This window comes from Solanum verrucosum, unplaced genomic scaffold (genome assembly GCF_900185275.1).
Source record: "Solanum verrucosum unplaced genomic scaffold, falcon-dt-bn FXZP01000125.1, whole genome shotgun sequence".
NCBI lineage: Eukaryota > Viridiplantae > Streptophyta > Magnoliopsida > Solanales > Solanaceae > Solanum > Solanum verrucosum.
The window spans coordinates 2284865-2303713 of NW_026019923.1; the positions used below are offsets into that span (position 1 = coordinate 2284865).

Below are 18849 nucleotides of genomic sequence, written 5' to 3' on the forward strand. Positions count from 1 at the left end.
AAGTGTATAGATAGTATATAAGTTATACTAATTATATATTTCTATACATACAATATAAGTGTAAATACTATGTATATTTCGAACATGTTGATAAACTAATGACTGAACAATATATATTGCTGAAGTTATTGTAAATTAGAACTTCACATGGCTTTGGGCTTTACTCATTCTTCCTCTTGAAAAGGCTTTTGGGCCTTTGTTAAGGAATAGCATTGAGAAATACCAACATAATAGGAAAATAATTTTTATTTTTATTTCCAAAAATAGGTATTAACAGGAAAAAAAAAAGTTTCACACACATATTGGCTTGACGAATGTCCGACCACCTTTTATGTTAAAGAATGTTAGGACTCTAGTATAATGAATCGATATGAATGAGTAAACTTTATTGCTCGAACATGAGTGTAGAAGGATAGCAATAGGGAGGGTGAGGGCATGAACAAGACAACAGAGTGAGATATAGTTAGTTAATTTAAACACTTCCAAATAACCAGTGTTTTTATTCTTCATAAAAGTCGCTAAACTCTATCTAGTAGTATAAATTTACCCCCCAAAAAAGAGAGAAGGATCGGCCACACCAAGCCCATTCTAGCATCCCAGCCCATTTAAACAAATGAATTTACTACATATGGGCCTTGTATAAATAGCAGCCCAATCAAACTCTCAACAATTAAGAAGAAGAAGAGGGTCGATCTCTTCTCCGTACCAATCCTTATTTACTATATATCTTCTTTGGGATTGAGGTTTTAATCTAATGGGAACATGTTCAAGTTCTTCTATAGGCAAACCTACGTTGCACTTTACTATGAATGTTGAATATTGATTGACGGGATTTGTTTATTTTGAAATTTGGTGGGTTTATAAACGATTTGGTAATCAATACTCATTATGTTTGTTACGACTAATGTGATTATTTTGACATTTCGAGATCATGAAACTCAGATTCATGAACTTGACCTTTTATGTCTGTATTAACAAATGCTGATTTTTCTTAATTTAAAATTCAACTAACCCTCATAATTCCTTGTCTCGTTAAAGTTTAAACCTGAAAACTCATAATTTCCGCGATCTTGAATTGAGCTATGACAATTGACAAACCAAGAACACCAACCCAAAAGAAAAAAAAAACATTACTTAGAAAAGGGATTTAAACTTTACACCTAACCCCACAAAGTATCACATGATAGATAAGTTGAAAAAAAACAGTCAATGTAAACAAACAAATAAGGGACCACAATTAAGAAAATAGATTAGATAGCAAACAACCCCACATGTAGAAAACTACATTTCACGTACCAAAAAAAATTGGGACCAATTCACATATTCCTATACCAAAAAACTAACCGTTGGAATTTATTTATTTATTTATAAGAATCATTTTCCCCTTAATGTCATTTTTAAACCAAGAATTAGTTTTAACCAAAGAGAGTGATAGGCACTCCAAAATCCGTCTAACGCTATCGAGGTTGGTCCTTCATTGAATCAAGTATGAATAACGAGGCCACCTTCACAACTTCTATCCCTATATTAGAATAAGGTCGGTCAGTCCTCCATTCATCTAAGGTACGAAAAACTAAACCACCTTCACAACCTCCATTCATCTAATTATGAATAACGAGGCCACCTTCACAACTTTTATCTACACCGCTCTCACAACCATCTCCCTTTTGTCCCTATGGTATAAGGTCAATCGAGTCGATCCAACAGAGATCGGTAGGTCAATACTCTATACATCTAGGTATATTAAAGGAGGAACAAAATGAAAGTATGGATAACGAGACCACCTTCACAAACCGACATGAAACATTCGAAACAATAAAGTAGAAACTAGAAAGAAAGGCAATGCATCAAGAATCATTGAACCACACACAATTAGTAAGTTTTAAACCAAAAGATAATATTTTAATAAACCCAATCCCAAAAACTGTTACATGAAGATGTGAACAAAGCCAATATTGTTACTCAAAAGTTTTTTATTAAACGAAAAATAAAAAAAAAAGCCTTACACATTATGTCCACAGATAAAGACATTTTTGTAAAACCATATTGTCATCTCATTTTCAAAACATAAATCAAGAAATAACATGAAAACTAAAAACTTTGATCTAGTACTTGTAGTCCTTGACATGGAGGCTCTCGGAAGCGCCCTCGCTTAAGTTGGAAGCTCCGGCATACTTTCCGAGTGTAGCATCGGAGTTGGCCTTGCACCTGGTAAGGAATGCAGCTTGTGCTTTCTGCACATTCTCTTCTTTTCCGCACCATGCCTTGAGGGTACTCTGCTGAAGAGCACGTCCGAAGGAGAAGGAAAGTGACCATGGCTTCTTGGTCTGGAGCTTGTTCATGGCGTTGAGGTTGACGGTGGCCTCCTCTTCACTCTGTCCACCAGACAAGAACACCACAGCGGGAACAGCAGGTGGCATTGTGCGCTGCAAAGCACGGACGGTGTACTCAGCAATCACTTCTGGTGCAACCTTGGGGGATTCAGAACCTGGAGTGACCATGTTAGGCTTCAACAAGGTACCTTCAAGGAGGACATGGTGGTCATTGAGAGCCTTGTAGCAAGCAGCAAGAACACGCTCGGTAACATCAGCACACTTCTGAATGTCATGGGCTCCATCAACAAGGATCTCGGGCTCAACAATGGGTACAAGACCATTCTGCTGGCAAATAATGGCGTATCTGGCAAGGCCATTGGCGTTATCATTGATGGCGAGCTGAGATGGCTCATTGGCACCAATCTTCAACACGGCACGCCATTTGGCGAACCTAGCACCAGCCTCGTAGTACTTTTGGCATCGTTCTGCAAGACCATCAAGACCTTGGGTGGTGGTCTCACCATCGGTCCCGGGGAGCTCAACGGTACCCTTGTCAACCTTAATACCGGGAAGGACTCCAGCTTCCTTCATGACTTCAACAAAAGGCTTGCCTGCCACCAATATCAGATCATCAATGTAATGCTACTACTACTACTAATCCTACACCTCAGTCCTAAACAAATTAGGATCGAGCACTACTATGCCTCAGTCGTAAACATAAACGAGCTCGAATTTACACTAAATTCAACAATCAAATAAAACGCTTTATCAGTGGTAACAAATCAATTCTTCTAAACATACCAGCAGCAGTCTTCTGGTAGAGTGTTTCCTCGAACAAGATAACACCGCTAAGATACTGAAGACAACCAGGGGTGCAAAAGAGAAGCTCACGGAGAGCCCTCCTGTTTGATTCTACATTCTCGACATTGATGCTCGAGAGACGCTTTCCAATTGTTCCAGTGGATTCATCAGCAGCAAGGATACCCTTTCCAGGGGTGCCAATATATGCAGCATTCTTGATAAGCTCATCTGCAGATAATCAACCATTTATTACCTCTTAACAATCACTAATCACTCATTTTTAGTCGGATTCTCCAAAAATACACTATTTTTATGGATCTAAATCTATCAAGCTTATAGCAACATAGACTAAAACATAAACCAAAAGCACCCAAATTAACAGATTTAATCATATAGCCATACTAATCAAGAACACTGTAGGCAATCAGATCCTAATCATAATTTTCAAGGGCAATTAGTACCATTTGTTAAAAAGATATCAACTTTAACCAACTATTAGATTCAAAAACTATAAACAAATCAAATCTGGGCAAGTTACAGAAAAAAATTGAACTACAGCAGGAATTAACATGCTACAACTGATTAGAACAAGATAAATCAGATCCAGATTAAACATGCAACAGAGATTATAAAAAAAAAAACTCAAAACTATATATGATTAATAATTAAGCAACAAATGAAGCAAATAACAATCACAAAGATAAAAACAAACATAAAGATCTACTAGTGGGACCATGAAAGGTATCCTACAAACACAAAGATCAAAACTTTTTTTCTTCAAGAAAGTTGTAGTCTTTACATCAAAACAAAAAATAAAAAATACCCAACAACCAAGATCCAAAAACAACACAACCCCAGATGACAAAACAACAAGATCTATCAAAAAAATCAAATCTTGGATCAAAAAATCAAGATTTGAGCAAGTAAAGAGTACTTACCAGCATACTTTCCCTTGTAGCAAGACATGATTAATAAGCTTAAAAAAAGTAGATTTGAAGAAAGTGAGAGAAGTTTATAGAGAGAATGAGAAAATTGGGAGAGAAAGTTAGGCTTTTATAATACGGCATATAAGGAGTTGGTGGGGGGCTGCAATATCATCGGTGTTATCGACCCCTTGTGCACGCAACAAGCGGTTTTTGTCATTTGACCATTTTGCCCTCGCACATTTTTTTTTTCGATTATTCATTTGGTGTTCGATCACGTTACACCGAATATGTTTTTGGGATGGATTGGACATTTTTTTTCCGATTATTCATTCGGTGTTCGATCATGTTACACCGAATACGTTTTTGGGATGGATTGTATTAGATATGTACCGAGAAAGCTTCATTTTAGAGTGAAATGTTTTCTATTAAAGTCGACTCTATTTCCAAAGCCTCGAGATCGTTTCTTCATATTAAGGATAAAGGAACATTTATTACTTGATAAATATGTTTATCTTCGTACATTTTAATTTCATTCTTCATTCATCGTTCGATAGATGATTTAGAAATGGATCGATTCAAATATGCACTGCAAAAGCTTCAGAGGTGAAATATTTTCAATTAAAATCGACTTTATTTTTAAAGATATCGAGTCTATTTCTTTTGATTAAGGATTAAGGATTAAGGGACACTTATTACCTATAAATACATTTATCTGCATTGTGTTTTGATACCAACTTAATAAGTAAAAATGAAATACTTGACAACCCTTAAAGCTAGTTAGCAAAATTTATTTAGATACTAGAATTAAAAAATATTTTGATTGAATACTGATTAAAAGTAATTGTATTAACTATTTTCAACTCAAATTTTGAAGAAAAAATTTCATAAAGTTGATTAGTTATTTGAATTTTCAATTTAGATGATATTTTTTAGTTGAGAGTTTGATTCTTTAACTTATAATTTCTTCATCTTATAATTCTCATCCATTATGTCATTAAAAAAAATGGTTTCCCACTTGATGTCTAGTATCCATATTGGAGCCCGACTAAATTTGAAATCACACTAGAAAGTTTCACAATGGGGTAAAGCGCTCCTTAACAAAGACAATTTTGTATTCAGGAAGACTCGAACTCAAGACCTCTTGATTAACGATAAAGGAATACTTACTGCTCCGTCAAGATAAGGTAAAGTGAGTAATTAATGACAAAATTAAGGGATAGTATTTTATAGAATTTTATTTTATTTTTTCCAACTATTTAAACAATTAAGAGGGGGGGAAGGAAATCAAAACAATGGGTAGGAGACAAATGGGTGGTATTTTTGAGTGAAAACAACAACTTAAAAGCCCACAAAAATCATGTGAGGAGAAGAGCAAATTTTGCCATATAATTAGTCTACTTTTTGAGTTTTGTAGTAAAAGAAGAAAAAGAGGATTTAATGGTAAGTAGAAACCAAGTGCTTAGGTCCCTTGTTTTCTCTTAACTTTATGGTCTAGTGTCAAAATCTTCACTCATCTCATAGGAAATAAATAAAAAGATTTTTTTAAAAATCTTTTTTTCTAATATTTGATAAATGATAAGTAATAAAAAAAATTTATTCTAAAAATAATTATGTCTATGTAATTTTAACAAAATACTATGAGATGAAATGGTATGGTGAGTAAAAGTTTGAAGGTGGAATGGTCAAGGAATGGAAATTAAGTGCGCGGAGGAGATACAATGACTAGGAGTGTTATTAATGGATTTGTTTTACTTTCTTTCTTATTTTAACAAACTTGTTTTCAGGAGAAAATGTTTTTCACAATATTTTGACCAATCAAAAATCAGAAAATTAAACACACCCTCCTTTCATGTGATTTTAGGTCAATTTTGTCCTCTTTTAACACATTCACCATAATTTTACATATACATATCAATAAATTTGTAGATCAACCCAAGATATGACTTGACCCATGGGCGGCTCTGCCTTGTAAAAATTAAGGCATATGCCTTAGGCCCCCAATTTTGGAAGGCCTCAAATATTTATCAAGAACAAATTATGTGTTTATTTTTTATTAAAAATAATAATTATTTATAATAAAAAGTATATATATATATATTACATTTCTTTGCTAACATTCACACTATTTATTTTTTAAAACTCATTTTTGCTTAAAGTTTGTCAACTTATTACTTATAGAATTGTATTAACAATTCATATAATGATTGCTTCATTAGAATAATATTTTTCCACATTAAATTGATAAAATCTTACATAAAACTAATAATTTTAAATAAGAAGAAGTACTCAAAAAATTCATCTATAAAAAAAATTAAGTAATAATTTGCATCTAAATAGTTAGAAAAATAAATTTTAAAATAAATATGTATGAAATTTGTTAGGTCTCAATTGAAATTTCGCTTTAAGCCCCCAATTACGTTGAGTCACCCCTGACCTGACCATCACGACTGATCCTCACTCATTTCATTCATCCTCAATAGATATGGTACTTGAACCTTCTAGTGACTATGATCAGTTTCAATATTCTATATTATATGGCCATACATCCATTTTAATATTCGAAATTTTGCAACACTCATCTTGTATATATATAATAAGATTTTCGCATTCAAAATTCCTAAACATAGTAATATAGTTGATATTATAATTATTTTCTCGAACTTATCTTTCACTTTGACATGTATCATTATGTCATAAAACACTCCATTAATATTTTTCCACTTCAACTAAATTAACCAACTAGTTAATAGTCATATATATTAATAACTCTATTTTGTATACTTTTTCATTAGCATCATTAATCATACAATCATGCTTAGCATTAAAAAAAACTAAATTATCATTAGAAAAAAAAGAGGAAATGTATCTAATGTTTTAAATTTTAAATTACATAGCTCATCTTTGTGAATTAGGTATAAAGTTAACAAGTCTAAATCAAGATGATGACATGATGTGCACCAACAAGAATAAAGTGAAACAATAATACTAAACCTTTAATTTTCTTTATGCAATAACATATTCAATTAAGAAAAAAAAATATTTATTAATTAACAGACTTTAAAGGGCAAGAATAAAAGTCCTGCATGCCTTAGTTCTCACCAACCAAGACAAATATATGAATAAATAAATAAATTTTAAAACAAAACAAAAAGGAAAAGACCGTTAGAGGAGGGGACCAAAGTACAAAGAAAAAAAAAGAAGATTCCATTTCAAAATAGCATATTCCATGTAATTTCGTAAATAGTATCTGAAGAGATTAATATATACGCAAATTATACTTTTGTGGTACTTGGTATAGAAAGGTTATTTCCTATAAACTTTCGACTCGAAAGAGCTCGTAAAATGAAAATAAGTGGAAATATATATATATATGAATATAAACCATGATTGCTTATCTTCTTAAGTTAGATTTTAAACGATATCCAATCATTTTGACTTCAATTAATAAGTCATTATAGGAGATTATTATCTTTTTAATAACCATTCATTATTTGCTATTTGTGTTTTTAATTTTATTTTTAAAAAAAAGAATAAACTATACTATTCTTATTATTATAATAAAGGCCAAAAATTGACTCTTTTTCTTAAATTTATTTATAATAATGAAAAGGCACACAGAGCATGTTGGATCTTGAAACTTAATGCTTTGTCATTCTCCATGTTTCTACATATGGAGCTACTACTCACTTTAATTTATTTTTGAAAATAATAATAATTGAAGTTAGTAACAAAGTCAGAAGATACACCAAATAATAATAATACTTTATGATAAGTCCAATTGATGATTGATAAGTGAGTTTTAATATTTTATTTAAAATGAACAAACAAGCATGAATAGTGACAACACCTACACGTCTTCCTAATTAACACTTCATAAGTTTTAAGGGACAACATTCACTAATATGATTAATAATATTTACTATAAAGTTTATAATTTTAATTATTTTGGATTCGTCTTCCATTGTTGAGAATATGGAATGGACCTCTTCACCTTTAATTAGATGTCTCTGTTCGAGCATTTTCACATTTACTAGGTTATAGTTGACAAATTAATCGAGACCCCAAAACTGGTGGCAAACAAAGAAAATACTACAAAGAGCGGCGGACAAAGACGTATTCACACATTTGACTATAGGTTCGACATTTAAAGTTTTTAGTACTAAATTCATTAGACTTTTAAATTTATGGATCCATATCTACTTTAGTATTTATTGTAAGTTTTAGCGAGTATTCACACATATATTATGCTACGCCACAAAAACATAGGTTTCGAAAAAACCCACAACTACAACTTCAGGTCCTAAAACTTTGGTTTTGCCTCTATTAATCTTAGAGGTCTCGAGTTCAAGCCGTTGAAAATAAATTACGTTTTTGATAGAGAGAACTTAAGATCTTGTTTAAGTGTCCCAAACGTTGATCTCAACACGTGAAAGCATAGGTTTTGTTAATTAATCCTTCAAGTTGGCATTAATTTGTAATTGGGATGATATCTCCAAGGCAATATTCAAATGCCAAGGGCCTCGATAGATAGGTATCGTGTGAGTCAGTAATTCACGTATCAAACATTAAACTGATAAGAATCGATACTACTACTACACGTTGATCTTAACCAATACACTGAGAAAGGTATATTATTGGTTAAGAGTTCTCTTTCATCGCTTGTTGCAAGCAATCCTCTATCGACCTTTTTTCGTCTCCAGAAATGTTCTATATCAACTTCAAACATTAAATACTTTGTAATTTTCGACTCTTGATTGGAAATGTTTTCGAAACAAGTGAATCAAATAATTCAAAAGTTTTTGCTCAATTCAACTGAAAAGAGTTTACTTAGGGAAAGCATGATCATTATCAAACGATAGCAGCACCCAAGCAGTCTTTGCTCAAACCCTCCAAAAATGTTGCCACCCGTGGAGGATCCTCTAAAAGATACATAGCTTCGATACACATCAGTTGGTATTTTTGAAGAACCCGAGCGTGATTCCAACTGTCCCACTCCACCTCACAGTCAGAAACTCACTGACATCAATTCCAAGACATGTCTCCTTTGTGAATCTCCAGAGTCAGTTATTCCTTTTTAACTGCAAGATTAATCAAATCCGAGTAAATTTTCTTTACTGAGACTTCAGGACGTGTTTATTTCCAAAAACTATCTTATCTACAATTGAAAATTGGAAAGAATAGTCCAAGTACATATAAGAAAATCTCAAATCATTACCCAACCAAAGTGGGACTCTACCCCGCTCAAATACCCCCGCACGCCCAGACCGCCAACTAGAGCGTGGGAATATAACATGGATCCTCAAATAGGGACTATTCATAATCCTAGTGTCAACTCAACCCTAAAAAGTAGCTCAATGGGGGAGGATTGTCAAAGTTCATATAAGGAGACTATTAGCTCATTTTCACACCAATGTGGGACTCTAACACACTCTAATACCTCCGGCACGCCCAGACCGCCAACTGAAGCATGACAATATAAAAACAGGACGAACTAGACTCCGATACACTCAACTCCAAAAGTTATCTTAAGAAAAGAAATTGCCCAAGTCCACGTTAGGAGACCACCAACCCAACCAATTCAGGACTAACCCACTCAAGGATAAATAAAGAACCACTACCCATTCTCAAATCCAACTTAATTCAAATTTCCATCTAATTCTCTCCTTTTGTATTTAGTTGTGTTGAACACTATGAAAGGAAGAAGAGACTGTTTATATTTTGAAATGAGGGGAAACAACTTGCAGATGTTCACAAAACGCTTGGGATTTCTTTATTTATTTGTTTGGGTCTAGGGGGGATCAATGAGGTCTAAGGTACTAATCCCAGCAAAGGCAAAAACACTAGGTGATTTCTTTCAATTTGTCCGAGCTTTGGACAAAGTTATCAGAATCTATGTACTGTGAAAATAGTCGAGGTGCACGGAAAATGACCTAGACACCACAGTATCAAGAAAAACAACACTTGCGGATTTCTTTCAAAATTTTGAGGTCTTAAATGAGGTCAAACCTTATTAACCACTAGTTCAAAAAAGATCCCTTTTTATCTATGATTTAAAACTTGAGTCCCTTTCTTTAAAAAAAAGACTCAACAATCCCTTTTAATTGAAGGACCTAACAAGAGTGTTTGATGCTTTACCTTTTGTTAAGTAACAAAATCTCTGCAGGTTATCATATTCTTCCTTCCCCCTAATTTATATGAGTTCTTTTCATTTCAAGTCATCCCAAATATACCTTATTAAATAAGGTTCCAAAATATTCTGCACCATCCTACTAATAATATAATTGTATACAACCTCCACAACTTTCAGGAATTTAAAATTCCTTAATCAGAAAAAGGTAACAAAAAGAAATTTTAAGGTTTCAGATTCACAATATTAAACAACTTTGAACCTTAATGTGATGGTTCTTTTTTTTGCTAATTAACTATCAGACATCAGTATTTTCTTCCTTTCCCATTGATGTATTATAAATCAAACTAACCAAATAAACCACTATCACCATGGGAGAACCAGTGTTATCAAACTAGGAAAGTGCAAAAAAATCTCTAAGGTCCACCTGGCTTTAAGAGCGAATATACTGTGAACTTCAATGAAGAAACACACAAATGAAGAACATATACAAATATGTATGGGTAGTCCAAGACAAATAGGAATAAGCATGAAAGAAATTGGAAATTTTTTTGGTGATAAAGTGAAATAGCAGTTTTTGACCTCTCTTGGACACTACATTTGACTATAAAGGAAGGAGTTGAAAGCTCGAATTCTTGGAGAATCAGCAAAGCCATAAAGAACATCTCGAAAATGATCCCTAGCTGTATTTTCCAGCGTGTTTGGATAGAAAGGAATAGAAGATGTTTTGACGGGATTTCAACAGAGTTTTGGTTTAACCACCACTGTTGAGATTCCTGGTAATCCCGTAATAGATTCACATAATAAGAAAACACCAAATAAACATGAGTATGTGACAATACACGTCACAAAATAGACTCATAGTGTGAAAACAATCAATAAACATGAAAATACATGTGATAAATAGACTCATAACATGAAAGCATTAAATACCAGTAACAATTTAATTTTCGTTTATCTTTAGATACAATCCAACATTATTACTTAGCAATTGTAGTGGAAAAAATAAGAAGGCAATTTTTGTTGGATTCATTGTAATCGCATCATAGATTCACATATTATTAGAACACTAAATAAACGTGACAATACACATTGCAAATAAACCCGTAATGTGAAAACAATAAATAAACATGACAATACACGTGACAAATAGACTCATAATATGGAAACATTAAATAAACATGACAATACATGTGACAAATAGACTTGAGCACCTACTATAAATTACACAAGCATTCCTTCTCAAAATTGCTCAGGTTTATTCAGCCAAAACATCTTATTTTCTTCTTTGATTATTTTGTTTTTTTGCAAGGGATAAGAGGACCAGGAAGGGTAGGCAAAAGATTGATATGAAATTGTTTGAGTCTAAGGAAGCACGCATTGTTACTTTCTCGAAAAGGAAAAAAGGCTTGTTGAAGAAAGCAACTCTGACCAGAGCAGATGTTGGTGTTTTACTCTTTTCACCAAGTGGAAAAACATTTTCTTGTGGCTCCACAAGTATAGAAAAAATAATAGATAAATTTCTTGAATTGAAACTAGACGATCTCCATCATGATCATGCTGCTGTAGGCAAATCAAATGTTTTTGAGGCATTTGAAGATCTTTGTAAAGAAGTGCAAGCATTGGAAGAGAACGAAAAAGAGAGCCCTCACTCAAAATATACTGTCAGTCAAACTTATGTTGGAGCAGTTCATGGCAATCAAGTTGTGGTTGGACAAAGATAAAAAGGAAAGAAAAGGTAAATGTATCCCCAAACCAGAAGAGGAGGAGAGTTCTTAATTAATAATTGTCATGGAGGTGGTATTTGGAGTTGTGTTGGAAGAAACTTACCAGTTATCGACTATCGAGTCTTTTAACATGGTCAAGTCTTGTATTTGTTAGTAAGTCAATTGTTGTTAGTTTTCAATCCTCCATTTATCTGAGCCTGGCTTAATAGCCCTCTTTTGTTTTTGATTAGCTCCCTATGCTTTAAGGTCTGTTGTTGTAAGAGCTAACATATCTTTTGTAACTTTGCATCTTCTTGATGCTAGCTATACAAATCTATCTTCATAAAAAAAAATAAGATAAGGCTCACTGGCAAGGAAAGTTACGTCTTAGAGCCTTGATGATGATATTAAAGTGCACACTAAGCGAGGCGAAACACTCAACATGTTTTGCACCTCGATTTAGGGCTTAAGCACACCTTTGACAACACTAGGAGTAACCCACCCACCCTCCCCTAAAATTGGATAATAAGGCAGAAAGTATAGTTTAGGTCAAGCAACAGTCTCAAGTATTTTCTTCAGATGAATGACTAGAAATAAACTACTTAACATACATTTTTGTCCCTTGATACTTGAACAAAGTCAATGTGAATTAATGATTTTCTCTTCACTCTCACTTTAAAATGTATATGTCTAGTTCATACTGTGGAATAAATATCACAAGAACACAATTCTATAAGGAGTTGCTTAGTATTTCCCACTCTAGCTGAACTTTATGGCACAAATGTGTAGCAGATTCGGTAAAATTCCAAAGATGTATATCTAATTCAACTAATAGAAATTATTCACATAAATGGCATCTTATGTGACTTCAAGCTCTAATACATTCAAAAAGTTGTAGTCCCAAATAGTTTTTGTCAATTCAGAGAGAAAACTGGCTTACAGAACTCCTCAACTGAAATGCCTTTGAATCATAACTAGACAAACTAGTATGGGAAAATGCAAGTGAATTAGGAAAAGATTGTGTTCACAATAACTGTATCTTCCGAATGGACCAATTATAAAGCTATCCCCTCTATAAACCTTCAAGTTCACTTTTTTTTTATCAAATCAAGCAATTAAGCTTCACTTACTGAAGTTTCATGCCAATGTGACAACGAATGAACATACCTCCAAACAGCTTTAGTAAGAAGGATGCGTTTTGGAGCTTTTTTTTACTTTTGGTAACCGAGAAATCCCCGAGAGCCAGTTAGGGCGCGGTTCAAAACTCGGTCATGGGTCAGTTTTGGATCTTCTGATGATAAATTTATAAGTGGTGAGCAAATGAAGCATGGATAGTACAATAAGTTATGTAGTATACAAAGATATGATAACTTACAAAAGGACTCATTGGTACAAATATCCATGGCAAAAACCATCTTAGACAGAAGTATAAATTTAGTACTTGTTACAATTCATTTCTTTGAATATAATGACATAAGCTAATCATTGGTCCCAATGCCAATTAGACTTGCAAAGACTCGAAAAGAAATTAAAATATCGGGGATACCAATTATCAAGGAAAATCTCTTAAATCACACTATAGTTTTGCTATCTAACTGATACAATCATTGAAGAAAATACAAAACTTATGCCAAAATTTCTTTGTGCAGAAATAAAGCATTGACATATTATTCACAAGTAACCTACCTCGGAAAAAAAACTAACCTCTTCTGTCCATAGTGCACACATAATCCAAGTAAAATTCAACATCTATGACAAAGCATATTGAGACAGCCTAGAAGCCATATGAGAAACTTGAGCCTGCATCTGAGCAGCCTTAACCTTTGAAGCCGTGGCACGATGAATGAATTGTTCACGCGACAACAACCTTACATTCCTCAAGTACTGATCAAAAGGAATTGCCCCATCCTGTATAGCTTTATCCATCGAATAAATCACATCCTCCATAGCCAAATCCGAGGCATTACAATCCGACATCTGTTTTGAAAGTCTATCACAAAGCTCAAACGCCTCGTCCACATCCACATTCCCTATTTTCTTCACTTTCGTTTCGTTATCTCTAACCCACCCTTCCAACACATCAGTATTCATCAAAACCATCTGTAATTGCTGCTCTAATCCCTCCTTTTCATCCAGCATTTCCTTAACCCCTTTCCTCAACTCCTCCTCTCGACGCCTCAACACTCCTTGTGCATTAAACAACCCTTCCATATCCGCCTCCCTCGCCTTCCCCAACCCTTCAATATCACTATGCAGTTTCACCATAAGCTCATCTATTGCATTCTTCTTATCCACCTCCGACCGATCATCCATTTTCCTCCCCACTACCCCACCACTCCCACTCCCATAAGGTGATGGTGGATACACCCGAGGTGGTATCGCGGGTCGAGTCGACCCACTATTCGAAAAACTAGTACCCGGAGGAGGATGCGGATTCGGGTTCGGGTTCCGTTTGGTGTACAAAGGGGGATCACGGCTAAAAAAATTACTCAAATTACGAACTAATTCAACAAGATTCGAACTTGGGTATACCCAATTTGTCAAATAAGGGATCGAAACAATACCAGAAGAGTTCACAAATGGATGCGAGTCTTTGACGACCATATGACGCGTGGGGTTCACGAATACCAACGGTGATTGACGAGGGTAAGATTCCAGTAACCAAATAATGACCGGAATATTGTAGGTTGCATCTAGATAGACCATCGGAACGGTGCCGTTCGCCTGAAGGAGATTCACAGTCCTGCCGTCGTTGTAAGTGAAAGTAGCGGTTCTGGGTTGAAGAGAAGGACACATGTCGATTAACGAAACGAGGTGTTGACGGATCAGCCATTTGACGTCTTCGGAGTAAGGGAGAGAAGAAGGACCTCGTTGGGAGAGAACGTTGCTTAAGAATTGTTGAGTGTATTGGGGAGATGAAGGAGAGTGAACCGCCGCCTCCGGAGGTGGTGGTGCCATTGTGATCGGAGGAGAAAACGGCGTCGGATTTGGTAAACTCCGGCGATCGGAAAGAAAAAGGAGAACGACGGGGAATATTTTTTAGCTCAGAGCTGACTTTTTTTGTAAGCTACCTTTGACTTTATGCTATTGTTAGGTTTTATTTTTATCTTAACAAAACCCTTGTATGTAATTGAGAGGAATAGTGAATCTCGAACTTGTCCATGCTCATTCAAATCGTCTCAAAAAACATTTAAAAAACGAAGTTTTTCTTTTTCAATCCTTTTTAGACTTACGAGATTGAAGTTGATTTTAGGGGTTTGATGTTTTAAATAAGGTCTAAAGTTATTTAGGTCAAAAGTTAACTTTATATCGTTATGTCTGGAGTTATAACAAACAGATTTAACTTCATATTTGAAAGTCTAAAGTAGGCATAAATATTTAAACTTTGCATTATTAATCGCTTTATATGAACTTTGTACATAGAAGATTTAATAATTTCATATAAAACATTAGTAATAACATGTTTAAAAGTGCTTAGAGTAGAGTTAATATCATATTTTGCTATTTACATTTCACTAAGAAGACACCGTCTCAATTTGTTCGAGCTGAATTTACATTCATCATGTTATGATAAAGAAGAAGCAGGTGAGGTCTGAAGTTTTCCAACACTCACTAAACTTTAAATTTAGGGGTCGTTTAGTAGTTGTTTTGGAGGTTAGTTATGCAGACATTACATATATATGACTAAGTAATATCATGTTTGATAGTTAGTTATGGAAGTTAGTTTGTCTTGAAGAACATAACTAATATTACATGTATAAGAAAATCTATGTATCATTTATGCACAACTAATTCCTGCCATAAAATATTACTATATGAATTTCCTTATAGCTAATCCATAAATTACTAATATTTGCATAATTCTGATCAACTATCTAACGACTCGTTAGATTTTAAAACGGATAGAACTTAAATAGAGGTGCCCAAAGTGGCTATCCGGTGTAATTCATACCTAGAAAATGCAACTCATATACTTGGGCTGTTAAGTTGAATTGTTAGCCCACGTAAAACCCAATTAAAATGACCCAATCATACATGAGTTTCACTTATTTTTGGGTTATTTTTACAAAATATTGTAATGACATAATACATAAACATGACCCTTAACTTGACTTCAACGGACAACTATGCCCTCCAACTTTGAGTGTGCACAAATAGGCACTTAAACTTGTATAAAATTGAACAAGTAGACACATTTGTCCTACATGGCATAATACACATAGGATGTCACGTAGGACACAAAATTTCATGTAGGTGCCATGTAGGACGAATGTGTCCAATTGCTCAATTTTATACAAGTTTAAGTGCCTATTTGTGCACATCCAAAGTTAAAGGTCATAATTATCAGTTGATGCCAAGTTAAGGGTCACGTTTATGTATTATGCCTATTGTAATAAGTGACAATGAAAGAAATATAAAAGTGAGATTACAAATAATTTATTAACGTCTCTACACCTGCTTGATTTAAATTTAGGATTGAAAAAGAAAACATGAGTAACTGTTAGCTTTTCCCCTTAATTTCAAACAGAAGTTGCCAATTACTTGTCAATTCCTTTTCTTTAACGTATTAATTTGAGCTCAAAAGTAACAAGAAAAAAATAATAATATATTTTTGGAACAGTGCCAACTGCTAAGTAAAAAAATATATTTTTGAAAAGAAGTATTATTGGCAATGTTTTTAATTATGGAAATCCCAATTATATTTACTAAAGGAAAACAAATCTCCTTTTCCTGATAGTATTTGGCCTCATTAATCATTATTTAATATAAAATTGATTCTTTTAACCACACACGTACTCAAAAGCTTGCAAAACCAAACATCATTTTTTTCGTTTTTTCAGAGATGGAGTTGGAAGAAAACAACAATGCTCAACCTCCTTATTCTGCCCAACACCCTTGGCTTCTTATTTGTCATGGTGATGTTATGCAGAAACAAACTTTTTTCAGTGTATCGGAGAATCGATATTATATGAAAAGTATACCTGAACTTAAAGAAAAAACATTATCTGCTTATGCGGATGAGTGGCTGGTGTTACAAAGCATTAATTCTAATGATTGTTACCTTTGGAATCTTATTTCAAACGAAAAAATTCAGCTCCCACCACTTCCTGCTAAGTGCGACATATTAAACTGCCTCTTGTCTGCACCACCTCATGATCCCGAATGTCAAGTTATCTTCCAAATTGAGACTTCTCTGGATGATGATGACACTAATGAGGATGAGCATGAGAACTCTGATCATGAGGATGGGGATGAGAACTCTGATGGGGATGAGGGCTCTGATGAGCATGAGAATGACAACTCTGATGAGGATGGGGATGCAGACTCTATTAATGAGGATGAAAACAATGAGGACGATGAGGATGACGATGAGAATTTTCTTGCTTTTTACTTCTGCAAACCAGGTTATAATGAAGAATTTCATAAACAAGATGTCCAATCAATTATCGGATATTCACGTCTTGGGGTCTGGACAGTGTTCAAGAAAAAAATTTATATATTAATAATCGGGATGCAAAAAATTCTAACTTGTTTGGATCTAGATAATGATTCAGGAAGAATAACAGCTACACCAATGGCTGACGGATCTCCAGATCTGTCGAAATCATATTATGCTTTTTATAAGGATTACCTCATTCAATCCTCTTCTAACGATATGTTGTTATATATTCACTTGATTGGTAACGGAAGAGAGTTTGAAATGCCATACCATTTTCAAGTATTTCAATTTGATTTTATAAGAGGAAGATGGATAAAAGCGGAAAGCATTGGAGAAATAGCAATTTTTATAAGTTTCCCTCTGAAGACGGGCACAACTTGTTCGACAAAAGACACAAATCTTAACAAAGAGTGCATCTACTTCACCTACGGTCGTTATCTCTACATCTACAACTGGATAACACATATGATATCATTATCCCTCCCTTGCCCACATGTTAGCAAGACAAAGGATCACCACATGCACTGGTTAACATTAAATTAGTAAATGTTTAATTTGCCTTTTGTTTGTATACAATAAATGTTTAGTACTATTTGATATAGTTTTCGTTGATTTGCATCATGTTAACTTCTTATAATTGTTTTCTCTATTTTTATTCATGATTTCTGGTTTTTGTCTTTGTAAATCTTCTTACTGAAAAGTTTAATGACGAGAATTACTCTCTTTACATACACTGGTCACTATTTAAGTACTAACGTACAAGTAGTTTATGTTAGTTTTAATTGTATCAATTTATCAAACTAGAAATTAATTTTATTGTAACAGTGTTTAATGACAAATTAAAATATTATCTGGATCCAAACACATTAGAATACATATATGCATGTTTACCTTGTTAATACATAAAATTTTCTCTTCAAAACACATCCTCATCGTTTGTTTCATCATCAGGAGTAGTCTTAGTCTCTTTAATTAGAAAGAGAATGTGACACGTATGATTGTTACCTTTGAAATTTTATTTCAAAGATAACAATCGCACGTATTACTTTATTTTTAAGTTCAGATATATGTCTCATATAATACCAATTATAAGGGTGGTGTTGTGCAGAAAAAGAATGTCAGGGAATTTTACTTTTTCGATTATGAAAACAATAATATAATGTGTGGTTAAATTAAAAGAATCAACTTTAAATTAAATATTATTATAATAATATGATTAAATGAGTTCAAATACTACAAGGAAAAGGGGTTAATTAGAATAGGCGTAGAACAAGGAAAATTGTTTCCTTTACTTCCTAGAAAATATAATTAGGATTTCCATAACCAAAAACATTGCCAATTATAGTTGTATTTAATTAATCTTTCCGTTGACTTTTCCAAAAATAAATTCACTTCTGACATAAAAATATATAAAATAATAATGAGTTCAAATACGTTAAGGAAAAGGAGTTGGCAATTCTTATTCTAGTTTATAAATAGGGTAGATCTCATAGCACGTAGTGTTCATAATTTTTCTCAACGACAATTTTTTATA

General features: G+C 33.6%; 3 protein-coding genes across 3 annotated transcripts; 1 reads left to right on the forward strand and 2 right to left on the reverse strand.

Moving 5' to 3' along the window:
- Window positions 1-1955: 1955 nt before the first annotated feature.
- On the reverse strand, window positions 1956-4234 carry LOC125823852 (fructose-bisphosphate aldolase 6, cytosolic-like). Its single transcript, XM_049503226.1, has 3 exons — window positions 4055-4234; window positions 3117-3344; window positions 1956-2926 (listed from the first exon to the last, which is right to left on the reverse strand). The coding sequence occupies exons 1-3, from the start codon at window positions 4080-4082 to the stop codon at window positions 2106-2108; spliced, it is 1077 nt and encodes a 358-aa protein (XP_049359183.1). The 5' UTR covers window positions 4083-4234; the 3' UTR covers window positions 1956-2105.
- Window positions 4235-11518: 7284 nt separating this feature from the next.
- On the forward strand, window positions 11519-11893 carry LOC125826813 (agamous-like MADS-box protein AGL29). Its single transcript, XM_049506159.1, has one exon. The coding sequence runs from the start codon at window positions 11519-11521 to the stop codon at window positions 11891-11893; it is 375 nt and encodes a 124-aa protein (XP_049362116.1).
- A 1677-nt stretch (window positions 11894-13570) lies between these two features.
- LOC125825516 (protein ELC-like) lies at window positions 13571-14887 on the reverse strand. Its single transcript, XM_049504845.1, has one exon. The coding sequence runs from the start codon at window positions 14831-14833 to the stop codon at window positions 13625-13627; it is 1209 nt and encodes a 402-aa protein (XP_049360802.1). The 5' UTR covers window positions 14834-14887; the 3' UTR covers window positions 13571-13624.
- Window positions 14888-18849: the final 3962 nt, after the last annotated feature.